This window comes from Emydura macquarii, unplaced genomic scaffold (genome assembly GCF_026122565.2).
Source record: "Emydura macquarii macquarii isolate MOO-44397 ecotype Brisbane River unplaced genomic scaffold, CSIRO-AGI_Emac_v2 contig_691, whole genome shotgun sequence".
Lineage (NCBI taxonomy): Eukaryota > Metazoa > Chordata > Testudines > Chelidae > Emydura > Emydura macquarii.
The window spans coordinates 17374070-17400508 of record NW_027130828.1 but is presented as its reverse complement, the minus strand read 5'-3'; the positions used below and the strand labels follow the sequence as shown (position 1 = coordinate 17400508).

Below are 26439 nucleotides of genomic sequence, written 5' to 3'. Positions count from 1 at the left end.
GTGGATCTTGGTGCTCCTTCCGTGCACTCTTTTCTCCTTGTGTGGTATTTGAGTAAACCTAAGGCTATACCAGACTGGAATGGCTCCAAGAGACTGAATGTCTAACCCAGAATTGGCATAGTATGGGGATGTCCTGATCACTTATCTCGCTCTCTCTCTGTGAAGTGTAAATGGGAGTAGAACCAGTCTTTGTTTTTTTTAAACTCCTTTACGAAAACAAACAAACAAATCCAGTGAAAACTCTTCCAGGAGAAAAATAAATAAATAAATGCTGTGGTTTCAACAAACCTACATCATTATTGACCTGTTCTAGCCCTGTATGTACTTGTCCTCTGATCCTGTGTAGTCCAGGGACAGAGTTCAAGGCTTCAGATATAGTGGGGGGGACTGGATGGATCAGTGCCCTGGAATTGAGACATAGCGTTTTTAACCTCTAGGTTGCCAGTTCAAACCCCACCAAAGCAGGTGTCAGCTGAATGTTGTTACGCTCTCTGATGGGTTTTTGTTGGCCTACGTGAAACAAGATGATCTCAGGCCAGATTCCAGGGCTAAGAGTCTGTATAATTAAAAATACAAGCCGTTAGCCTTTGTCCCCTTATTGGCATTCTTAGCCAGGAAGCTTACCACTGAATGGGCTGTGGAAGTTCCCTTCTTAGGGTCAGGGCACACTGGCTTATCCTGTTCTGTGAATAAAAGCAGCACCAGGGACTCCAGGTTTGTTTATCCAAAACCTTTCACCAGTGATCAAATCTCACTCAGGCCAGGTCTACATTACAGGCTTCTGCGGGCATAGCTGTGTTGGGTTGTGAAGGAGTCGTGATCCCTGACCTGCATAGCTGTGCTGGCAGTAGACCGTAGTGTAGAAGCAACTATATCAGCTAAACTGCACTTTTATGTATAGTTTGTTTCCCTCGGGTGCGTTTTTACTAGACTGGTACAAAGCACAGCTTTGTTGGTATGGCTGTGTCTGTGCTAGGAGCATTCTGCTGGTACAGTACACCGGTGTTCCTATACTAGTAAAGGGACATGACCTTACTCTCACATGTACTCAGAATTTCAAAGGGGAAATTTTCATTATTACTGAACAAAATGACATAAATGGAAGGAAAATCCAATACATCTGCTGCATGAAGGGGAAGAATTTGGACTTTCAGGAAATGAGGTATACCCATGTTAGGGCTTGATGATGACAAACTGGATGAAGGGTTAGTAAATTACTAGCTATCAGCTTTATCCATGCTCCCAGGCCAATATTTGAGAATCCTTCCCCTGGTACTTTCCCTGTATTAAACTGGCTGTAACTTCTCAAGTCCTCTGCCTGGGGGAAAAAGCAAGTTGGCATTAGGCCAAGCAGCAAGTGTTAGTGTTGATCTTTTTGCATCCCATTATCAATCACAGTGTAGGGCGTTTCACCTCTTGGCCACCAGTTCACATCCTGCCCCAGCTCAGCAGTAAGCAGAAAATCCGTGTCAGCTACAATAACTGCGGCTTGATGACTTCAGTGAAATGAGCTGGTTCCTGGTGCGTAGGCGAGCTCATCACAGTTGGTACTCTCGTCATCGTGAAGCCAGTGACTGAATAGAGACTGAGGCCTTTTCTACGCTACAGAGTTAGGTCAATGTAAGGCGTCTTGTGTCGACCTAATTATGTCTGTGTCTCCACCACAGCCTTCCTTCCGCCAATGTAAGTGCCCTACTACACCGATATCATAACTCTACCTCCGCGAGTGGTGTAGGGCTTATGTTGGGGTAGTTAGGGTGATGCCATGTCCATGTAGACACTGACTTACAGGGGCTGTTGGCTGTAATTCTTGTCAATTTCACAGCTCTTCTCTGCAGTAGGGGGCTCACAGCTGGAGCTGTGAAATTGACAAGAAAGGCTCCTCCTATGAAATTGAGTCCCACACTGGGTTCACAGCTGGCCCCCGCCAGCTGTCAGCGGGGTGGTAGGCTCACAGCTGGAGCCCCTGTCCCCCAGCCCATTGTGACAGCCCCAGCTGTGAGCCTGGGGCTGGGATCAGTTTCATAGCATGGAGCCTGCCAGCCATTCTGGTCAATTTCACAGCTTCTGTTGTGAGCCCTGCTGCTGCTCTGAGCCCGGGCACTGGGCTCTCAGCTGGAGCTGTCACCCTGGGGTGGGTGAGGGGCTCCAGCTGTGAGCCAGGCTGCCATCTAGTCCTTCATCACCATGATCCCCGTGGAGCTAACCAGTGGCAGTCTGGCTGCTGGGGAGCTGAGAGTCCGGGTGGCAGCCCAGCCGGGAGCTCTGTGCTGAGCAGACAGCCCAGGCAGCAATCCCCCACACTTCCCCTCTTCAGTTGGTCCAAGCACTTCTAGGGAGGATGCGCACCACCGACAGAAGGAGGGTAGTGTGGGCATGAGACACCTCAGTAACTTACTGCGCTGGCTGTATGTCGACTGACCTTAAGTCACCTTAAGTTTGTAGTGCAGACATGCTCCGAGATGCCTTAGAAGAGGGGATTCCTTCCAGAATGGGTGAGGCACGTTGCTATAGATAGTGCGGCAGCCTCTTTCTCTGTGCCTGCTCTGCCCATTCTGCAGTAGAAGCTTTCCCCGTCTGTGCTGTTAGTCTGACACTTTTTTCCCCAGTAGTAAATTCACTTTAGCTAAGTGGGGGGGGAGGGGTTATTTTAAAACTTTCCCCCCAAATGTCCCTGCTCCTAGCCCTCGCTCTGAGCTGTAATATCTATTTCTTTGTGTTAAAAAGGAGGGAAGGGAACTCTTCAGCTGGCTCAGAGCCTTGGGTGGTGACTTTTACAATTACAACTGACAACGCTGCATTGTATGTGACACAGCTTAGCTGCAGTAGCACAGAGCCTACCAGGAAGAAGCAAAGCGTGTGTCAGAAGAAACCGGAGAACCCTTCCCCAGCAGATTCCCAGTTGAGAGAAGCACGTGGGTTGGTCTCTGTCAACACTGGACAGCAGAGAAGGTCTGCCCAGTGCAGACACTTGCAACTCATCTGTTTTGCTAGAGCAATTCGGATCAAGTGCAGAGTGACAATTGCATGCCAGATCATCGGCATGGCAGTGAAGGGTGCAATTGAATAGTTTTGCTTGAGCCAGCCCTGGGACAGCTAGATAAGGCTAAGGACATTTTAGGTTGTCTATCAGGAGAAACTCTGACAAGGAGATGAGCCGGGCTGTGAGTCTCCTCTGGAAGCATATATGATTGGACAGGACAGAGCACAAGAATTCCACACTGGTTTCCATGGATTGGACCAGAGGAACTAATAGCATTTATAGCAATTAGAAATGGAAAAGGTCTAAGTGGAATTGTCCATTGAACATGTATAATGATCTTGCAGAAAGCAGAGTTTCATAGGGGGAATGAGGAAGGGCAGTGCCTTATTTCATCTGCCTTTCTCTTCTCCATCATCTGGCTGAGGTTGGGTAAGGGCAAGAAGATTGTTCACACTTTCAGATCTTTGCTGACCCTTGTTAGCCAAATCCCATGTATCTAGGATTGTCCTCACCATGGGACTGCTCAAATCTTCTATCCAGTCAGGCTTTCCACCAGGAAGCCTAAGAGAAAACCAGTAGCATCGCTACATTTAAATGTGCTTTCTTTCTGTTAGTGTTACAGTATGTCTCCCCCAGTAGTAGTTTAGGGAGTTCCCTAGCCACTGGAGTTATAGTAATTCAGATCTCACAACACCTAATTGAATTTGCTACATTATTCTGCGGGGTTTACATTAAAAGTCACTATTTGTCAACAGCTGCCATGCAGCAGTATCTGAGATGCCTTATTTACTTCTCTGTTATAATTATGGGAAAACAAAGTTAATAGCATATTTCTTTTTCATTAATTCTTTGTGTTGGTCCTGGCAAACTCTTGTCCCCCCTTCCTCCATGATCTTGTTGACAGTTCTCAGTGTTTTCAACCCATCTATCCAGATCAATATGCATCTGACTGCAGCTGAATGCTAGGTCAGATATTTAGGGACAAAGAATATAGGCTATATTTACCGGATGGAAGACTATATTCTGGAAAATAATGATTCTTCAAAGGATTTAGGAGGCAAGGTAGATAACCAACTGATATGAGCTTTCAGTTTGATGCTGTGGCTAATAAGGTTTATGTGATCCTTAGATGTATACACATGGGAATATCTGAACCGGGATATATGGCGTTGCTGAGACTAATATTGGAAGTCTGTTTTGGGTTCTGGTATTTATATTTTTAAAAGGAGGTAGAAAAATTGGGAATGGCTGCAAGAGTGATTAGAATACTTGAGCTTCTTAAGTTCAATCCATTTAATTTATCAAAGAGAACATTAAGAGGTGACTTGATTATGCTTTGTAAGTATCTAAATAAGGCGAAGATTTCTGGTGATGGAGGGTTGTTTAATGTGGCAGAGAAAGGCACAACATCTAATTTCTTAACAGCGAGGTCATTAACCATCAGAACAACTTGCCAAGGACTGCGGTGGCTTCTCCATCACTTGACGTCTCTAAGTCAAGACTGGCTAGCTTTCTAAAAGGCGTGCTGTAGCTGAACCAGAAGTTATAGGCTTGATGCAGGAATCAATGGGTGAAATTCTATGGCCTGCTTCATTCAGGTCAGACTTGAATATCAGAATAACTGCTTCTGGCCTTGAGATCTGTGACTAGTTTTTCATGTCCTGCCAGCAGTGCTCCCTTGACAGAGCTGTGATTAGAAGAATCCGTCGCTTCTCCATTTGTTCTCAAGGTCACGTTACTTGAAAGCAACATCTGAGAATGGGTCCCTGATCCTAGACTGGTGGGGGTTTAAAAAAGTCTTCGTTATCTGGCTTCCTTTTTCTGTTTGGGCATTTTAGCTATCTGTCCAGAGCTCCTGTAACAGAAGCCTCCCTCTCTCAAATAGAGCCACATCAAAACATCGTCATCTGAAATCTTGCAATCTTACAGGATTTCTGTAGCACCTTCCATCCAAGGACTTTGTGCTTCACAACCTGCTTCCATCCCAAGCTCCATTTGGCATCAGTCCTCTTCAATGGCTGTGTTAGCAGAGGCAGAGAGACGTTTGAATGGACCAATATTAAGTCAAGCTAGTGTCAAATGCTACTGCATCAGAATGGTCACGTTTTCCATCTGCTGTGCGCTGCTGAACGATGGCACGAGGAGCAAGCAGGGCGGTAGAGAATTAGGCCCTAGGAATCCTGGCTCTGTCTGCTGTAGCTACCAGACAAGCTTAATCCAAACCTTTTGTTTTGCATCTCTATCATGCAAAACAATGAAAGGCCTTCTTTCCCTCATCTGTGTTCTAGTTTATTACCTCTGTTACGATAGAACTAGAGGCCCCAGTCGTGGACCCCAGGACCTGTAAAGCCACAGAACAATCCTCTTCCAGTGTTACATGCAATATTTTAAACCAGAGTAGACTACTTCTCTGCTGCTTCCCATCCACCCTCTGACACGCGGACCTCATTACAGATGTGTGCCGGGGAGCAGGCATAGCTGTTGCATTAACTCCTCTCCTCCAGCAGTGACCAAATGCCTGTGTAAACTGCGTCTGCTGCTTTCCATTATTTACAGATGCTTTGGATCAGTCTCCGTCTGCTAGACACCTCCAGAGTGGAGCCCGTCCTCAGTGAGTGGAGGAGCAGTGGGCTGTCAGGGTACTGCAGGCATTAGGCAAAGAAATGTGATGTGGAGGAGATTGGTGAGAAGAGAGAAGGCGCTCTGATAAATGAGTGGGTCTGTATGCTTCTGCTTTGAATGGAGACTCCCCTCTTCAAGTGGGGGCGGGGTGATGAGGAGGAAGGAGAGAGTGTGTGTGTATGTGTGTCGCGCGCGCATGTGTGTGTTCGCACGCCTTTTTCCTATTAATGTAACTAGCAACCTTTGACCCGGATGCAGAGGCTCACTTTAATCTCTGTTTTCCAGCATGCAAGTAAAGACCCCAAAGAAGCAAGGGACGCCAGAGATCAAAAAGAATCCAAGGAGGAAGGCAACAAAAACGTCTTGGAGTTTGGCAAGCCCCCACCATTGCCCCCTTTCCCAGGCCTTCATCAGTCGCTACCTCAGAACCAGAGCTATGTGGCCACCACAAAATCACAGACAGGTAAAAAGGGCTGAGCCAAAAAGTAATTTAAAAAAATCCCCTTTTGTTGTGTTTGGAAGGAGACACTGTCAGGCTCGTGGGAGTGAAAGTTGCTCTGCTGTGGCCTTGCCTCCATTATCGTTTCCCCCCTAAAGCTCCCCTCTGTTGCTAGTCCCAGTGCCTGTGTAGATCAGACCCTGGCAGTTGGCATTGTTTTAACCATGTTAGCCTGCCTTTGCTAGCACTAATGGAACAACAGTGGTGGGGAATTTGGGGGGAGGCTAGCATAGACACAACCTGTATCTTTAGACCCCCTATCTACGTTACAAATATCTATCTATTCAAGAGGATGGCCAAATATCATTTATTCTGGGCAACATAGGCAGAAAAAAAACTATTGTATGTTGTAATTTTGTTAGAGAACCATGGTTTTTCCCTGGTTCGATACCTAGGGTGAGATCCTGCCCCTTTGTGCACCAGCTCCTTTAAGAGAAACAAAAGGGCTTGAGCAGAGTTAATTAGGTCCTAAAAGCTTTATATCCTGTTTTAGGAGGTTTTCCTCCAGGGCAAGCATTGCAGAAGACAGCAGTAAGGCTGGCCTTCCAGGACCCGTTTGGAACCCCCGGCATAACGAGCGTGTTGAGGGCAGGAATGCAGAGATTCTAGGCAGCGCTGCAACCCATAAGGTGTCTGAGTTATGCTGGGGCCTTATGCTGTAGTTACAGGGATGTGTCGTGGCAGGGCCATAGTGAAGTTTCAGTGCCTGGTCCCAAAGAGCCTGAGCATTTCAGATAGATAATTAAAAAGCACTCTTTTCACAACCCAAATTCCCATCAACTCCTCTGGGAGCTTGGACTGAGCAAGACTGGCAGGGTCTGCCTCCTACACCACTGACTGTCTGCCAGCTGTGGCCTTTGAATAGCTTAGGGCCTAATTCTGCAGTCCTTGCTGAAGTTTCTTCGCATCCATGGGAGTTCTGTCTGTGTAACTAACAGAGTTTCTGAGCCCTCAGTGGGAGGACATCAGCTCTGCTTGCTGCAGGGTTAATGGAGGGATGCAATAGAAGCCAGGGAGAAATGAAGAGTTTAAGAATGGAGTGGGTGAGTGAAAACTCCAAGTGTAAAGTAGTAGCTTGGGCCTCTGTGTTCAGATATTGAGAGTCTGTTCTAGCCTCGGTATTCTGCTTCTCTCCCTTGAGTGTGTAGAGGCACCTGGGCCTTCCATCGCAATCCCCCGCCGTCCCTTGGCTGCTGAAGACAGTCATGGGCCGACATTTAATTTACTCGCTTACTTTCTGGTGAAGCTGATTGTAATAGGCAAATCTGCAGCCCTTCAGTTGTCACATGGGATGTTGCGACACTGAAGACTTTGTTTGGGATTTCTATAACTGTTAATACACACTTTCGTTGGATTCTGATGGTAGTTTACTGCTGATACCTGCTTATTACAAAGTGTCGCTCTGCAATAACAATAACGTGTATTAACACATCTCTTTTAAAGAGAAGAGTTTTTAACATCCTTTAAGTAAAATCAGATGTAAGGAAATGTGATAAAGGAACTGAGACTTTACAAGTGAGCAATAATGTTGACTCCCAAGATAGTCAGTCATTTCTTTGGTTTACATTATTCTTCAAAGAGCCGGAACCAAATATGCATCTGACATGTATTCTCCAAAGACAGCATCAGGCTGTCTTTGAAGTGTGATCTCTCATTTGTCTAGGGGGCTAAAAAAGTAAGGGTTGAGCAGAGGAGTGTAAGGAATAGAACTTGAAACTTGTGTGCTAGGTTTAAAGTGAAGTTAAATAACAGCCATCACCATATTCAATATCTCTGCTCCCTTTGTGTTCTCAAGTTATTCCTGATCACTTTACTGGTTAAAACATATATTGTTACTTTTCTAGGCTCTGAGAGCAAGCTGGAGTCTATTCTGCCTCCTCCATCATTAGCAAAACTGCCAGCTAAGTTCTGAGATGGAGGATCTGTATTGCTGGTGGTGATGTGAGGAGCAGAAAGAATTGGAAGCGAGGGGAGTTTTCAAAACTTAGGTTGAGTTTGCAGCTTTGATGGAAACACACGTGTGCATGCACAGACACTCTTTTGGTTGGCTTGTAAGTGGAGCAGTGGATTCCAGAAGCCTTTATGTTTGTGCTCCATGTTTGCTTTTCTGCCCGTAACCACGTTTATAAAGCACTTGAATGGCATCTTTTCTACTTTCCACACCTTTTCCTTCCTGTTCTGAATCTGCTGTGTATTTTATTCCCCCACCCAGCTGCTGCAGTATCTCGGAAGAAAAAGCGGAGAATGGGAACCTATAGCCTGGTTCCCAAGAAAAAGACCAAAGTGTTAAAACAGAGAACAATGATTGAGATGTTTAAGAGCATAACTCATTCCTCTGCAGGTGTGAAGGTAAGGGCTGAGCCGAGCCTACTACTTACTTGCTTGTTAAGGGAATAAATTGCTTGATTCATTCATCCGTGTATATTTTGCACTGGGAGACCAACCCCATGTGTGGACTTGTGACTATGGCAGCTGCTTGTAGATCTGTATTTTATACTCTACATCTGTAGTATCACTATAACAATTTCTTGTCCTTCTGAGGCTGATGTTTGGGAAAGTTCTGGAAATGGGCAATTACGGGGATTCTTCTCAGGTGCCGTATGTGTTATGGCACAGACCAGCCCTTAAACAAATGAAAACAACCCCGTTTCTGATTTTTGTGCTTCCCATTTATTTCTCTGTGACTTTCTTGGAACTGGGGAGTTCTCAAGGCAACTATGACAAATGGTTCTGCCTTGGCGCCCTCAGGGGAATCAGCCCGCGTGTTAGTGCTTTTTCAAGGCAAAGAAAGGCAGGTGATTTTAAAAGCCTATAGTGGGATTCAGTGCTGGCCTAACTGTGGTTATGCAATGGGAGTTTTACCATTAAATTTAGCGAGAGCTGAAAATCCTGGCCAGTTAGAACTTCTTTTACTTTCAGAGGAACCATCCCTGGATCCTTGAGATCACACAGTGGAACTGTCCTTTTGTGAATAAAATTAGATGCTTTCATTTAACTGGTCAGCTTTAACTCGTGATTATTACTGGGCTGACCAGTGAGCCTGCCATTAACACTCTGTACGGCCATGGGAGCCCAGGATCACTCATGTTGGCATCTCGCTCTCCAGTCTGGTAGAGCTAGGTCACACGCAGCAAAATCTCTGTCCAGGGGTATTAGCAGTATTGGGCTCCGAGGGGAAACTTGTCCTGCACACACCCCCAGCAGGTGTCCTGCTACAAAGAACCTGAGGAGAATCTGTGGTTAGATGCAATGGACCAGTAGTATGAGTTGATGCGGCCTTCATGGTTCATGTACCTGGGTGTGTTTCAGAGTGACAAGGATCTGATTGACACCAGCCCTCACGTGAATGGGGAGAGCATAGAGGTAGACTCGGAAGAGGAAGACTCCGATGACATGGAAGAGGAAGATGAGCATGGAGCTGAACCATCAGCTGCGTTTCCTGCCGAGGACAACAGGACCTCTAAGGACGGCTCATCTGATGCTGACAATGCCAGAAAGGTATTTGGATGCCTTTCAAGTGACTGTGAAAGAGCTGAAGGGGATTTTTGTACAGGAGGACAGGGCAGAGAAAGGAGAGATGAACCAAAATGGAAATGAGGACCTTTCTAGGATTTACACTTGAGATGGCAGAGAATGTGGCTGTGGGAGCAGAGGCCCCTTCTGTGACCTCCTATTTCTCCTCCCTGCTGCTGTGGGGATTTTGGTGTATTGCCATACAAGATTGTTTAGTCTCCTCGCCTGTCTCGGCACAGTGACTAGAACCAGAGGCTTAAGGGATAGAAGCAGAAACCCCATAGTAGACAGTCATGGAATTAACCAATCAAAGGGCAAGTTTCTTCCTAATCCTCTTCAGTTATAGGCTGTCTTATACCCTAAAGCACGAGGATTTATATTTGAAGCAGTAAAACCCAATATCATCATATCTGTTCCTATCACCTCCTCCTGAGTCGCTGGATATTTAAGAGCCAAACAGATGGCAAAGACATGAAGTTCGCCCTGCTTCTGGGAAGCCACTAAGGTTATGACCCACACATCAGATAGCAAAGCTTTTCTTTATGGTGGAAGTGGAGTGTCTAATCCTGCCCCTGCTGTGAGTTAGCAGACAAGGGGATCTTGCTTTGGGAAGCGAATTCTGTTAGTTCACACTCTGGCTAGAGCCTGGATGGTGCTTGGTGACAGAAACCCGATAGTTGCATGATGAGGAGGGTGTTTTGGTTTGAAATAGCTGACATGGCTGACTCTTTCTGTTCTTGGGGGAATGCTAACTACAGATGGAAGATTGTGAGTCTGAGGAAGAACAAGAATCTGAAGAATCTGGGGAGGAGGAGGAAGATGGAGACGAGTCTGACTTGGTAAGCCAGGCTGCGAGATGTTTCTTTTCGATCTTTGCCCTGTAGCAATAGCTTCCCTTTTATGTCCTGCTCGCGAGAGAGAAGCACCATGGTTCCATGCCAGTGACACAGAATCACTGTCTGAAACCCAGCAGAACCACCCACACAGATACCATGTTTTCCATAAGGTGCTTACCTATGATCTGCGATAGAACCAATTGCCTTCTGATGCTCGCTGATGAGCTGTTGTTTGTTTGCTGTTTTCCACAAGGTGCTGACTAGTTTTCTTTTTACGTTTAATGTCAATGGAAATATTTGACAGTTCCTCTTGAGTTCTCATTTAAATACAGACCCGGAAGTTGTAGTAAATCTGTTACTATTTCTTTTATGAACTGAAATTGAACCTTGCTTTTCAGAACACTGTTGAGTTCATTCATTAATCCATGGACCCAGCCCTCATTAGGGCCTGTGAGCCACCATAACACCTCAGGAGAAGAGGGATTTAGGTTTATAAGTAACACACAGAGTCACCTGCCTCAAGCAAAATGGGGAGATAATTGCAACGTTTTATAGTGTCAGACCAAGATGTTCACAAGTGACTTGTGCTTTTTGGGTGTCCAATGTGAGATGTCTCATGGGAACTTGGTTTTCACACAGTGCTCTGAAAATCAATCCCCTTTTTAAGGCACCCAGAATCACTAGTCCTTATGAAAATCTTTAGCCTCAGTCGTTTCTTGCAATTATTTGCATAGTCAATTTATCTGGCTGAGCGGAAAGTTAAAGTTGGAACAAATTGTTGCAACTATTATCATTTCTGTTCAGTGAGGGAGGGAAGGGAAGGCTTCGATCCTGGTCAGTAGTACCAGTCAGTGTGCCCTTGATTCATGTGTTTGTTCCTGGTCTCCAGAATAACTTTTTGCCTGTGCAATTCTTTGAAATATCTCATCATCCCTTCTGGGACAATTCATGGTGTTAGCTTTTGATCTGTAAATCTTTTATGTTTTGGATCCTGGCTGTTTGAGAGACCACTGCTCTCCCAGTGAGCCATTAGGGTAGAACAAGCAGTAGAAGCATTCGACTAATAGTCCCTGTAGTTAAACATCTGGATCACAGTGTTGTTAACAGAGAGCCCTTGGCTCTGTACCTTACTCCTCTCATTGGTCAGGAGGAGTCTGAACTTGTCTTGGGAGCAAAGGCTCAGTACCAGCTATTCTCTGAGTGGTCCCAGTGCCAGGGTAGAGAACGGTATGGAGGATTTTGGGGAGGCAGACAAGATAGATCTGAACCTCTTCCTTAACTTACGTGGGAGTTGTCGGGTTGTTAATGGGCTGTCAATTTAAGTTTGAACATGGATTTAGAGGTGGAGATTTTCAAGGTTGCCTAAGAGATTTGGATGCCCAACTCCCAATTGTAATGGCTGCTTTGAACACCTAGCCTGGGAGGATGCTGTATAAACACAATCCCTACAGTAAACAATAAATCAACCTCAATTTGTAACCCTCACTGATGAGACTGGCCTCCAGAGTGCTGGCTCCTCTCTCTGTAGTGAACGCGATTAGGCTGTGTGTGTACCCAGTACCATGCCCTAGAAAAGCATGTTGAAAGTGAAGCAGACACTGTTTAAATGACAGGAAACATGCCCGTGTGTGTGTGTGTGTGTGTGTGTGTGTGTGTGTGTGTGTGTGTGTGTGTGTGTGTGTGTGTGTGTGTGTGTGTGTGTGTGTGTGTGTGTGTGTGTGTGTGTGTGTGTGTGTGTGTGTGTGTGTGTGTGTGTGTGTGTGTGTGTCTAGTAAGCTCTAGAGACTTCTTAGCACCACTTCGATTTCAAACCCTGATTCTTAGTTACGTTACACTGCCAGAGTGATGTAAGGGGGGTTAAGTGGGCCTTAAAGGAGTGGAAATGAGTATTGGGCTACTTGTACAGGATGCTTTGTGTACAAATGGCCTTTCTGGTTATTCAGAGCTCCGAGTCCAGTGTCAAGAAGAAACTGCTGAAGAGGAAAGGAAAGACGGACAGCCCATGGCTGAAACCCACCCGGAAGAGGCGGAGGAGGAATAAAAAGAAACAATCCAGTGTGTTAGGTAATCGGTTGCCTTTATCTGCTAACTATACTGAGACAGGCCTTCCAGGTAAAGACAAAGAGCTAGTTGAATGGTGGCCTCTACTCCTGGTTGACTGGTGGCCTTGCCTTTGTAGATGTTAAGGATGATAAGTGGGAGGAGGGACAGGCTTGTGTAGAAAACTGTTACAGGGTTAGAGGTTGCCTCTGTTACATTAAAATGCGTATCGGGATTTGCCATAGGAACTAACCAGTGTCCCTGTCTTTACCAGCTTTGAAGAAGACTAACTTAGGGCCAGTTTACAGTAGAACGTCAGCCATGTTGGGGACCCAGGGACAAAAACTACATTTTACTGTGCTGCTTGATTTTACACCACTGGTTGGACATCCACTGCCCTCAAACCACCCACTAAATCTGAACAGTTCGAGATTGTGAAAAGGTCCCGGGACACGGTGGAGCAATATAGAACCATGGTGTAAGCAGGGTCCTCGACACAGCTGCTGTTGTAGAGAGACATTATTATTATTATTTAGTATTTGTATCTTCGTAGCGCCTATGAGCTCTAGTCGTAGACCAGGACCTCAGCGTGTCAGGCACTGTACAGACACAGAACAAAATGACAGTCCCTGCCCCCAGGAACTTACTGAGCGTGAATCCTCTGTGCTCCAGAACACTGATGACCAGCAGCCAGTCGTTGTATGTGAAGCACTTATGGGCACTTCTCCCTTCACAGTGGAATCAGTAGGTTTTGCAGGGGACATGGCAGATTTGGGAATTTGTTTTTCCTCCAAGACAGTAGAATAGCCAACGAAAGGCTGCTTTGGTTGGGTAGAAGGCAGTGGGAGCAGGTTGGCTGCTGCTCCTTGGGTGAACGTTTCCCACTTATTCATAGAACTGTTCTTTTACCTGCCTCGCCCAACCAGAGGAAGAACACCATGATCAGAGCCTGTGGAAGAGAAGGAGCAAATCTGGTGGCTCTCCTGTAATAAAAATTAAGATCCAAGAAAACCCCACAAACTCATCCAAGTTGCAGGGTTAGGTGCAGGGAGACCTTGCTTATGTTCAGAAGGGAAGCAGGGAAACCACCATGTAGACTGGGGCATGAGGTTTTATTGCTCTTGAGTCAATGAGAGGCGCCAGGTTTGGGGTATCCCCTGTTATATGGAAGCAATGCAAAGTGTGTGCTGATGGCATCTTGGCACCTCCACAAAGACAGCAAAGTTCAGTGTGTCAAATTTATTTGACCCAAAATGTGCAGCATACCATAGAGCATACACTGCCTTTCTCCTGTGAGCTGCTGCGTAGCGAGATTGAGGGGAGGGTGGATGTGATCCATTCTTCAGCCGCAGGGCGAAACAGGTTGACAGTCAGCAGTGAAGCCTTTCAGTCAGCTGAGTTATTAAGGGTTCACACTTCTCCTTCACCATTGAATGGTTTATCCAATGGGGGGAGCCTGTCTTTCTGTTTGCAAATTTCCTGCAGATAAACTGACTTTTACCAACTTACTCATAATTGGCTGAATGAACACGGTTCAGCCCGTGGTTTGGTTCATAGTGTGCAAGCGATCACATCTGCTATGCCCGGTGTTTTTTCCTCCGATTGGGTGACGAAAACTTTTTCTTAGTAGGAAGTGGGGGTGGCAATCACTTCTGGGTAAATAGCTAATACTGAAATTCAGGCTTAGGTTCCCTTGCTGGCCTGCAAATAGAGGGATTGGCATGAAAAACAGCAGCTCCCCAGTCATTCAGGTGAACAAAAGCCCGTTGGCACCAGAGTGAGTGGTAGAAGCAAGGAAGAAACAAGTGTGAAGAAGGGTGACTCTGAAGAGGCTTGAATGCAGGGAAAGATTCACAAATATTCCTCCCTCCCCTCCCAAAATCTCTGCTCAGCAGCAGCTTTGCTCATGTAACGGTAGGACTTGCACTTGCCATTCCCCCCTCTCATTAAGCTGGATGTCAGCTGCCCCTTCCCTTCCAGTGTGGTGTGTACATAAGTGGTTAGTTTGCACTGCCGGGCTGGGGCAGTGGCCTAGAGCCCTTGGCAGCAGGTTGGAGGCAGCGATTGTGGGGTAAGTCGGGGTGAGCTACTCTTCCATCCTTTTGCCATGTAAGCTTCTGCTGCTATTGCAGTACGGCAGCAGCCAGATGTGTGCTTGAAAGGCAGGACTTGTTTGTCTCGTTTTAGTCTTTTCTCGTTACCTAAGTGGAAGTGAAAAATCTACCCGATCAAACAGAGAAGGAAATAAGAGATAAGAGATCAATTGTAACATACGTGCCCAGATGTTACATTTTCATTATTCTGTGTGCATCTGTATTGATAGACTCTCTTAGGAGCGTAGCCTGCATACTGCTTGCTTGTGATGAATGTGGCCTTTATACACACACACACTTTTTTTTTTTTTTTGGCTGTATAAATATATGTATTTTTTAATTCAGGTACTGAAGCATATAAACCACCTTTGGGAGGCAGAGAGGGAGCTGGGCAGGAGAATAGCATGGAATACATGGAGGTGTCTCTTGATTCTTTGGATCTCCGAGTAAAGGGAATTCTATCTTCACAATCAGAAGGTGAGTGTCAGCTTTCTAAATATGGCCATGTACCATTTTGGTTCTTTGTTTCCTTGGTCTCATCCTCTGTATTAAGATGATGCCCCCTGGTGGCTACTAATAGGAGAATTTGAAGAGATGCATCATTAAAAAGGCAGCTAATCTCACAGAGGTCAGGGACGTATGTGGCACTGTTACCCTCTGGGCCCAGAGGTTTGCAGAATGGGGTTCAAGGGAGGGAACCCCACTTAAATTAGGTTACTGTGTTTTGTTGGTGAACTTCAAGATTGCAAGCACTTCTCAGGGACAATGCAAGCCTTTATTGTTTTGACTGACTTTCTCTCTCTAGATTTTGCCTGCCTAGTTTGATGCTTTTTGCTTGTTTGTCTTTTGCTTTTAATAACCCTTATTTAACCAAAAAAGCGCCACACCACAGCCCTGCAGTCTCCTACAGTCATAGCCCCCAGCTGCAGTGGGACTATTGCAAAGTGTGGCATCTTGGCTCCAGTCGTTGCTGTAAGTGCTGCCTTAGGAGAGCGGGTAGGCTCCCTGAGGATGGAATGCTTCTCCTCCGCAGCAAGGCCGTGCCAGGGGATCCAAGTACAGGGCTATCTGCCTATTGGCTCCAGAGAGGCCTCTTCTAATGAGAAGGCTGCTGTTCCCAGTGCTGAATTTGTCTTGAGTCCAGTGCTTCATCATCAAACTGACTGACTCCCACATGGTGCTTTCGCTTTGGAAATCTGCCTCCTTCGTTCGATAATGGCACATCGCCGAGCTGGTGGGAGTGTCCACCAGAATGGAAAGTCAATTTCTTTCCCTCCCCCACACTCCAGGAGCTGGTGGTGGCTGTTTTGACTGGACCCGCTGAATGAACGGCTGGACGGCTGTTGAAGTGGCAGCTTGGAAGGAGAAATAAACTGCTCCTCACCTTGCGATCCTGGAAAAGGCTCTTGTTTTCTTAAGTCTCTGTGTAGCTTTTGCACACGAACCTACAGGGACCTTCACCTCAGGATATGCCTTGTACTGTCATGACCTGTCCTTAGTTGGCTAATACAGCTAGTTGGCTGCAGTAGAGACAGACTTGATCCCTGGCATAGAGTGGTCCTTGGAAGCATAATACTTCTAGCTTGGGGACACTCCTTACAAGATGAGAACAGATTGGATTCTAACCCTTAGGATGGTGTCCTTGGGGGGAAAAAAGGAATGTTGATTTTACAGTGGCACCGGAGGAGAATCTCCACCGTGACCTGAATGATTAGTCCTGGTGTTTCAGCCTTTGCCCAGAGCAAAGTAACTCCCCTTTTCAAGCTTTTTTTATTTGATTTGATTTAGTAAATAAAAAAGCAGCACGATTACTTCAGTTTAAGACCGAATAGCTTCCCAGCCCTGGCTCTGAAGAACAAGCCAGTTTTGAATTAGCCAAGGGTAAATGTATAGGAAGTTTAAAAAAAAAAAAAAATTAAAAATGTGTGTGTTTCTGTAACTCAAAAATGTGTAAGGAATACTGTTCAGATAGGAATAAAATATTCCTGTCCTGGCTCAGACCAGATATGCCAAGGAATATTTTCAACCATGTCATAAGCCTCTGCAAAGAGAAGCCAGTGATGAAATACTTTCCTGAAATAAATTCTGTTGTGCTGCTATAATGTAGCTTCAGACTTTGAACTGCAGTTGATTCCCTACTACTGATCTGATGTTTAGAGGAGTTTACTGGAGGTCAGGACTCCTGGGTTCTCTATTCTCTGCCACAGGTGCACTGTGTGACCTTGGGCAAGTCACCCTTTCTGGGTGTGGTTTTCAGTTGTCCTAAGTGTCTGCTTCCGTTGAAGTTGGTGGTAAAATTCCCAGGGGGACCAGAGTTAGACCAACACTGAACACTTGTGAAAGTTCCACGCTAAGTACCTTGGTTCCCCCCATCTGTAGAACAGGGATAAGGACAAGTGTATACCTATGTTACAAGGGTTAACTAATGCCTGTAAAGTGCTTTGAGAACCTTGCATGGAGAGTGCTATGGAAGGACAGAGCTGTGTCCTTCCGTCTGGACATTGTCAGGAGGTAATTACAGAGCTAATGGACTTGACTTTCACACCGTAGGTCTTTCGAATGGCCCCGAAGCAATGGAAGTGGACGGTCTTCAGGAAGTGCCTCTCTGTAGCTGTCGAATGGAAACCCCCAGAAGCCGGGAGATTACCACGCTAGCCAACAACCAGTGCATGGCAACGGAGAGCGTGGACAGTGAGGTAGGAGCCCTTCTTCCTGCTTCTCACAGGCTTCCTCCCATGGAAGGGTTAGCCCCTCGGCTTCACATGCTGGGGACTCTGCCTGATCTCTCTGGGGAGAGAAATTTGATGTGCTGAGCTGGTTTGCAGTGGAGCCAGGGTCTTGACTTTGATAGAAGGAGCCTGAAGAGGTCTGTATTGAGAATGTGAGTGCACTCAGTTTACAGGCTAGTGGTTTTTCGCAGCCTGGGGGACTAGTCCATGCAGAGAGGATTTGGGAACAAATAGGATAAAGATCTCTCTGCCTTGGCTTCTCACTGCACATGTATACTGGTAAAGTGCCTGTCAGCAGCTTGAAAGCCACCTGCCTTGCCTCCTGCTGCTGCCCGATGTCTAGACTATCGAGGGATGTAGCGCAGCTGCAAGAGCATGTGTTGCAGGTGCGCAGAGGCACCAGTTGTTTCTTTCCACTGATGGGGTGTGTAATTCTGGTGAGAGGGGCTGGGGGAAGGGAGAGAGCCAGGAAAAATAATACCAAAGCCCTCCCCTGCTCAGGAAAGGAGCAAAAAGTGAAAGGGGGAAAATACAAAATGTAAAGGGAGCAATGAAAGGGAGGCAGCAGTGGGGAGCGAAGGGACAAAGGAGAGTAGACACATAGCAGCTGAATGGGGTATAATGCAGGGAGCATAACCAGGCCATGCAGAAGGGCTACAGCAGGGAAAAATTGGGAGCCACTCCTTTGTCTGAAGAGTGAGACTTTGCCCCTATATTGGCCTGGGAACCCAAGTTCCAGCACGCCATCTCCATCAGCCCGCCCCTGAAAACAGATGTGCTACTGTTACACCGTGCCCATCCCGCTCTAGGGCCTGGCAGTCCTGGAGAGCGAATGGAGCAAGGGCAGCAGCTGGTTCGGTGCTGCTTGTCTCGGGCGGTGCAGCTGGATTGGCTTGTTAAAATAAAGGCACGCCAAACCAAGTGGAGTAAAATACATTAGCCTGCATCAAACTGAGAAAATCCAAAGAGAGGAAACACGGGAGGCGGTTTCCCTTGATTACCCAGGAGAGAATACAGATGTTTCCCAGTGCTTGGAAAGCGTTTCTGGAGCCGTTGGCCACCCGCTAACTCCCACCTATACCTCCCCTCCCCTACATTACTCTTCTGCTACCAGATTTTCTATATCCCAGAAGCCCTGTGCTGCCTTCAGGTTCAGCTGACTGAAAATTGCTGCACTTGTGACTTGCAGTGAACAGCGGCTGGGCTAGCCGGTTCCAGTGGCTGCCCGCAGCCCTGAAGTAAGCCCACGATTCATTCTCTACTGGGCCTTGGAAGTACCACTTCAGGCAAGAAAACAAACTGTCACACGTCCTTTTCACTGGGCAACGCTTGCCTTTTCCTTCCGATAAGCTGCAGCACACGGTATCGTTTGCTGAGCCGCCTGCCCAGGGCATGGAGTCAGAATTGCTCTAGTTCTTTTCTGGGTGCTGGAAAAAATTGGGGGGGGGGCAGAATAAGTAACAGCCTTTTGCAGCCCACTTGTATCCCAGTCACCTACGCACACACGTACCCCCTGGAAAAGGAATTCCCAGTGCGAGACGAGCTAATCATTGAAGGGAAAACAGCCCTAGAGCCTTGGTGAGGAGAAGGCCTGGAGTCCCACTGGTCTCTAGACAAGGAAGAAGATATAGCAAGAAGCTTCTCAGCTATACAGTTCTTTGAAAGCTCTCTTTCCCCAGACAAATGGTTTTGCGGGGGGATAATGGCCACACTTTATATTAAGGTTCCATTCTGTAAAGTGTTACTTAGTGGCCAATAGATGTTTTAAGCACGTTACCTGACTAGTATGTATTCTGGATGGTTATGAGCACAACATTGGAAGGGGTTATCCGAGGTTATAAGCGACCTGTTGGCCTCTATAGCAGTTAATTGCCAGTTTGATAAAAGAACTGTTAATCATTTATTTACTCTTTAAAAACTACCTGGAAATGGAACCTTAACAAAAAGTGGGACTGAGAGAACATCAGGCCTGCTTCATACAGACAGGCCAACCTGCCATGTGTCTGAGCAGATTTGCTTAGTTTATAGGTAAAACAAGAGAATTTGTTCGTTAATTTTCAGCTCGCTTGGGGGTGGAGGGGTATTTTTATTAATGGCTCTTCTGACCCCAGCAGCGGTGTAGACAGTCACATCAGTGAGCTTTCGGCCTAGATGGTTTTCACAATAGTTTTTCATGGTACTTAAGGGGGCAAAAAAGGGGGGGGGGTTTGGAGGTGGCGGAGGGGAGAATTTAAGGAGTTGGTGAAAGTTTTGGAAACCCAAACATAACCCCATGGTGCCTAGGTTTTGGCATTAGGAAGTGAAAATGACTCACCGTGGAATTGCGAATGCAGCAGGGGGGAGCACTAATCTCTCTGATCCGGCAAAACAAGCAGCATAAGTATTGCAAGGTGAACCCTAATATAGATGATAGCGGAAATAGGTTAATAGTGTAAGGTCGTGGGCGGGAACATAAGGATTCTTTTAATCAGGCATTTATGTTGACATTATCCCTAGAAGGCCAGATTTATTTATTGTTATAAAGGCTTCAAGCAATGTGTTGAGCACTTGTGAAAATCTGGCCCTTAACGTGCATAAACTGGTTCCAGCACGGGGCCTTAACAAGCGCAAGTCATGATTTAATTGTACAATGGTTCTCCCACTGTCTCATTATGATGTCTTCACTTTCTAGCAGTAACGAGCTTTGGTGCATGAGGTCTTGTTTCCTCAGTCATTGGCACCCTCCATTTCTGGAAAAACGAGTGTGAGTGTTTGGTGACTGAAACCCATGGGACTGTCCATTCTGCTGCTACTTGGCTCTTGCGTATTTTCAGTTATGAATATCCTTATGAGGACTCTCAGGTCCATATGCATGTTTGTTAGTAAATGATACATTTCTTCCTGTGAGAGCAGCTTTCCCTTCTCCCCTATTGGATGGCTAATGCTGTCTGGCATGCGTCTGAATGGCTGTGAGAAGGCCATGTTTCATCATGGCAGTGTGCACAAATCTTCCTCAACACAAGCAAAGGGGGTTGTCTGTGTTTTGGTCTCCAGTAATTGCATTTCCTTTCGTTATTCCTGTTCCAGCTGGGCCGATGCACAAACAGCGTGGTGAAATATGAGCTGATGCGCCCTTCCAACAAAGTTCAGCTCTTGGTGCTGTGCGAGGACCACAGAGGGAGAATGGTGAAACACCAGTGCTGCCCTGGCTGTGGATACTTCTGCACTGCAGTAGGTCTCTCATTTTAACCTGGGGGTACCCTTCATGGTGCTCAGACGTGCTGTGGATGCCTAATGACAGAGGCCTGCCTTGCTGCTTTTCAGTGATAACGCATATCTTTTCCCCATCTCACTGCTGAGAAATGTTGCTTTTAGTGCAGTGGAATGGGTAGGGAGGCAGCTAGGTAACATATCATGGAGTATCTTTAGCCTCCAGAGGAACTTCAAAGAATATTATTAACTGATCCACCTTGACATCTGTACCATCTTGGAGGCCTTGCCTAAAAAATTACAGTGGTGTGGGTGGCTTTCCCCCCCCGCTGATCTTTCCCAGTTTACCTTCATAGATTCCAAGGCCAGAAGGGACCATTGTGCTCATTTAGTCTGACCTCCTGTATAACAGAGGCCAGAGAACTTTCCCAAAATAATTCCTAGAGCAGAATTCTTAGAATGACATCCAGTCTTGATTTAAAAATGGTCCATGATGGAGACTCTACATGATCCTTGGTAAATTGTTTCCATGGTTCATTTCTCTCTCTGTTAAAAATGTCTTATTTCTTTGTAAATTGGTCTGTGTACATGCACCTGTTTTACCCCGTGTGCAATGCTTTCTTTGCCATGGGTTATACAGTGAACTTGAGTGGTGTGGTTTAGAGCAAGGCAATGGGTTCTAGTTCCAGCTCTGCCACTGAAGCACTGTGTAGTCTTGGTCTAGTGACTTAACTCATCTGTGCCTCAGTTTGCCTATTTGTAAACTGGGGATAATCTTTACCTCTGTCACATGGAGATTAGGAGGCTTAATAGGGTAATTAATGTTTCTAAAGCTCTTTAAGATCACAGGCTGAAAGACACTATACTGTGTCCAAAGCATTATTACAATTACATTAAATTGAGCCATCATGAGCTTTTCATGCGGAATCAAAAAGACAAATTCCTTGGAACCCTTAAAGGCAAACTGCAAAGCTGCAGTGGAGATTATTACGTTTCTTGGGGAAAGGAGGTGCACTCAGCAGAACAGTAAGTTTTAACTAACCTGTCCGTAAATGTTCTCGTCTCTGTGATTGGCGTGTCTTGGTTCATAAACGCTAAACCAGAGTGCATCAGTCTGTGTGCCATCACTAATAGATGGACTTCAGGTTACACTGGTGTCACAGAATGATGGATTCTCGGATAACGTCAGGTAATCAGGAAGTGTTGAGGGATTTTGGAGAGAAGAGAAGAAAGTTTTAAGAAAGGTAACTCAGTTCTATGCTGAATGACCCTATCAGCCAGCACACAGCTCTAAGGCTTTGTGTAAACACAAAAGTCATATTGATTTAGCTGAATTGGTTTAGAAACTAAAGTTGTTACATCAGTGTAACCCCCTTGCATGGATGCTCTTAAATTGGTTTAGGAGTGTAGCTCTGTGTAGGTAAGGCCATGCATTAACTTCATTGTCAGGGAAGCTTAACAGCACACCCACAAGAGAAGGCCTGCAATAGAGGACAATTGTCAAGTTTTCTCAGTGTGCAGACCTGTCCTCTTTAGCTGTGCTCCTTTCACTGTTGGGAGCATCTTGTGCACAGAGAGAGAATACACTGGGAATGGGGAGGTGTTACTCTAGTGTATAAGCCATTACGACATGCCACATGTTAGAGCTTTTGTTTCTAGAAACACGAGCGAGGGTTTTGGTGTTTGGAGATGTTTGAGCAGAGAACGGGGAATCCGGACTCCTGGGTTCTGTTCCCAGATCTGTTAGTGGCTTGATTTGTAATCCTAGCCAACCAGCTGTTCTTCAGTGCTGCTGTTTTGTTCATCTGTACAATGGTGATAATACTGGCCTACCTTACAGAGGGGTGCTGGTGATACTAAAGCACTCTGAGATCCATGGGTGAGGCACTCAGAGAAGGGCGAAGAACATTTTATTTATGGCTGAGCATGTGAATTCCTTTTGTGTGATTCTCTCCCCTTCCCCTAGGGTACTTTCATGGAGTGTCAGCCCGAAAGCAGCATTTCCCACCGTTTCCACAAGAACTGTGCCTCCCAGGTCAATGACATGAGCTACTGCCCACACTGCGGGGAAGAGGCCTCAAAGGCAAAGGAGGTGACGATAGCGAAAGCAGACACGACCTCCACAATGTTACTGACCTACGAGCAGGAGAAGTCAGTGGTTTTGGAGGGAAGGGCAGACACCACCACAGGGAGGTGAGTTGCTGTTCAGTGGATGCTTCGGGCCCCCCACTGTGCCTTGATATATGTCTGAAACCCTCCTCTGCTTCAGGGATTGAATGGGTTCCCGGTTCTGGTCTTACATGCCAAATCCAGCAGCTGGAAACTCACGGCTGCCGCAGGATGACGCACTAGACTTTCACCTCTGAAGACTTGGCCTCCTGCGTCACAAGTTAAATGAGTTCTTGGTGTCGGTCCCATCCCCAGAGACATTTGTCCACATCATAAAGCCGCTACGTAATTTCAGCATGTCTTGTGTTCTGTTCAAGAGGGCCCCAAAATTAGCAGGGAGCGCCATAGGGACTGAGGTAGATTGGCAGAGCTGTTTGGGAATCCTGGGACTGGAATAGTTGGATGTCTGCAGCTCAGGATTGGGGTTAGCAAATGTGGTCTCAGAGGGCAAACTTAGGTAGCACCTGACCATAACACATGTAGCTCCAACAAACCACCATGTGTGCATAGAGAAAATCAAACCACATATAGAGAGAGAAGCAAACCAGCATCTGTTCCAGAAGTCTTCAGTATTGAGCAGTGCTTAAGAGAGATCTTAAATCTTGAGGTGGATCCGAACCTGTGCTATCGTTCTTTGTCAGTTGCTGCATTTTACGTTCTCAGCAGACTGCTGGACGGTGCTCTCTGCTCCGTGTCCGTGTAGTATCTGCATCCATTAGTATGTTACTAATGTAACGCTGCTTCCAATCCAAGGAGAATCCTGGCCAAGAGGGCCATGAAATGCATTCGTTCGCTTTTCAAAATGGCTTAAACCATTTGCATTTAAAATTCATTTTCTTTCCTTATTTGGCATAAGATACATGTGCTCTTGTCTGAGTTTAATGGTTATGTTTGGCTCTCTCTCTCTCTCTCTCTCACTCTCTTGCTTCAGTGGCACTGGAACACAGTTGTCTGAGGAAGACAAGCCAGAGAGTTCGGCTACCGAGGGGTTTGATTTGGCTGGCTCTTCTGTTTTTGTGAAGCCTGCCACTGGCCTGCCTCAGGGACCAGTTAAGGAAACCTTGGAAAGCGCTTTGATTGCCCTGGATTCAGAAAAGTAAGAATTTGGCCTCCGAGTCTCTCAAATGCCACCCAAGTTCATTGGGCTGGAACAAACCAGTCTTTGGGCTCTTTGGACTTTGAGTCTCAGTGTATTCCTGTTCAAATCGGTCATTCTCCACTGTGGATTATGGATTCTGCACCACAGCTTTTACTGCATCCATCATGCTGATTGATTTGCTGGTGGGATTAGCCTGCCTCCCCACACACCTTATCACCAAGGTTGACCTACTACAGATCCTCATTCACAGGCTTAGCACATGAGAGGTTCTGTAACTAGTTTCATTGAGTGAAACTATTGTCTTCATTTTGAGTTACTTAATCCCTCTTGCATCAGAACGAAATTTGGCTCACTGTGTCCTGTCGTGAGCAATGGTGAAAATTTGCACCCACACCTGTTTCACAATTTATTTTGATTTGGTCCTGGCAGCCTCAGTGTTTTTGCTTTTTGGAGTAATTTCCCAAACCTGTTCCCCTTTGAAAAAACACAAACAATTCAAGCTTTCCCATATATCTCCGCACTCCTTGATCTTTGTCTGAAACTAATTTTGGATGCTCAGAATTTGGGGAAATGGTGAGGGTTTCCCCGTGAAATGGTCCTGTTTTCAACAAGAAGCCACAAAACATAATGGTGGTTCTTTTGTGAAATCTCACTATGACGTTTTACTGTAACGCTTCAGATTCTCCATGTTAAGGAAGCATTCTGATTGTGCGTAGGTACACACGTGTGCATTCAAGCAGAAGAGCACTTTGATATCCATGGATGAAGGATGACAAATGTTGTTATTTGTTGTTGTTATTGTTTGACTGGAGTTTGCCACTAGTGGATCTATTGCAGTGGCATGCTCCACCAGGAAGAAAGTCAGTTTTTCCAGCCGTTTGGGTTTTCCCCACTTTGGAGCACTAAACACATCGGTACATCTGCCCTGCATGCTTCTTTCAGTGGCGTGTAGGGCACATGCACACATAGCCCCCCTAGCATGGTTATAAATAGCAGGGAAGACCATGAGATACGGCTTAGGTGGGCAAAGACACGCCTGCCGGATATGGGCATGCACTCGTCTCTCTGCTCACACAAACCATGCCACACTGTTCACACTGCTGTTTTTAGGAGTGTCGTGGCCCGCTGCCTCCCCGCTGCTGGAGTCTTTCACCTCCTGCAGTGGGGAAAGGCTCTGGCGGGAGGCTGAGAGAGGCTTCAGCAGTTCCCCGTTCCTTGAGCCCTTCCCCACCACAGGGAAAGGCTCTGGCGACGGGAGAGAAACCTCTGTCAGCTGCCCATTGCTTGAGACTTTCCCTGATACCTCCCCTCTGCCAGAGCCTTTCACTGACACATACAGCTACACACTGCAGTGTGGATGCAGCCTCCTTTTAATTGGGTCAGGTAACCAACATCCCATTGCCAGTGGTGTGTACTGTAGATGTAGACTTAACCATGTTCGGTTTGGGGGATTATACAAGCTGAGGAAGAAGGAATGTTATATAGCTGTTGGTTTACGGGATTACATTGGGATTTATACATATTTAAATGTAAAGGAACCAAACCTGAGAGATGTTCAACATAACCTATTGCCACTGAAGAAAATGGGGTAGGGGGCTTAGGGTGCTAAGTACCTTGGATGACTGGGTCCCAAAAGAAGCAGCCTTAAAGCACCCAGGTGCTGAGAAACTAGCCAGGATGAAGAGATGTGTCTCACAGTGCGGCTGCTGTTTGTAGTGGGTAGGTGCCTAGCAATCTCAGCTCCTCTGTACTAGACCCTGTGACAACATGGAACAAAGAGAGTCTCTGCTTAGACCAGCTTACCATCCAAGCATACAATGCATCCCAAAGGTGGTCAGGCTCAGGTTCAGAGCATGGGTGTGCTCTGAAAAGTGAGTCTATTATAATAGCCCAGCCTTACCTGACAGATATGCTCTCTGTGGTCATTCACTTTATATCTGCCGACTCAAGTGGCCACAGTCAATGATCCCGTTAACCCTGCAGAACCAGCACAGCTAGGGGAAAGGGAACTGGAGTTTGTTCCTTCTTGTGCATCATCAACAGAACTATGTGCTAATGCCGAGTCTGCTCTACAAAGTTTTGCCGTTCGAGCTGTGTCAGCTAGAAATGTGAAAAAAATCACACACACCCCCAGCTAACATAGCTGTGCCAGCAAAACCCCCATGTAGACATAACTTTGCCAGCAGAAGAGAGCTTCTGTCAGCATAACTATTGCCATTGTGGGAGGTGGTATTACTGTGCCAGCAGAACTCCTCCTATCGGCGTATGCTGCGTCCATACTAAGGGGCTGTGCCAGTACCGTCATGCAGGCCTGGGCTCTGTAGTGTAGACATGGCCTTTGTCCCATTTGGTTACATCTGTGTAGCCCTAGTCAAGGCGACAGGGCTGCCCCAGGTATAGTTGGAAAACCATGAAGTAGCACGGATGTAACTGAGTATAGCATTTGGCCGGCAGAACCGTTTATTACTGGTTGATGCTGCATGAGTCAGAAAGAACCCAGCATGCCTTTTGGATCCCGGGTTGTTTGCAGCACTGCCAGGGAGGAGGAGACAAACATCTTTTAACTTGTAAACTAGTTACGGAAATAATGGACAGACAGCAAGTCTGGCACCCCAAACTTTTGGTTTTCCTGAGTCACATTTTGGAGCAGAGCGGCACCGTACACGT

The 26439-nt window shown here is 46.4% G+C and overlaps 1 protein-coding gene across 5 annotated transcripts in view; it reads left to right on the top strand.

Moving 5' to 3' along the window:
• EHMT1 (euchromatic histone lysine methyltransferase 1) overlaps nucleotides 1-26439 on the top strand; it is a 159601-nt gene that overhangs the window by 92119 nt on the left and 41043 nt on the right. For all 5 annotated transcript variants that reach the window (XM_067542174.1, XM_067542177.1, XM_067542175.1 and 2 more), the window contains exons 4-13: nucleotides 5891-6068; nucleotides 8317-8453; nucleotides 9414-9602; nucleotides 10376-10456; nucleotides 12397-12517; nucleotides 14932-15063; nucleotides 17137-17282; nucleotides 20382-20525; nucleotides 22471-22697; nucleotides 23605-23769. In XM_067542174.1, coding sequence (XP_067398275.1) covers nucleotides 5891-6068; nucleotides 8317-8453; nucleotides 9414-9602; nucleotides 10376-10456; nucleotides 12397-12517; nucleotides 14932-15063; nucleotides 17137-17282; nucleotides 20382-20525; nucleotides 22471-22697; nucleotides 23605-23769 — 1520 coding nt within the window. The remainder of the gene's footprint in view (nucleotides 1-5890; nucleotides 6069-8316; nucleotides 8454-9413; nucleotides 9603-10375; nucleotides 10457-12396; nucleotides 12518-14931; nucleotides 15064-17136; nucleotides 17283-20381; nucleotides 20526-22470; nucleotides 22698-23604; nucleotides 23770-26439) is intronic.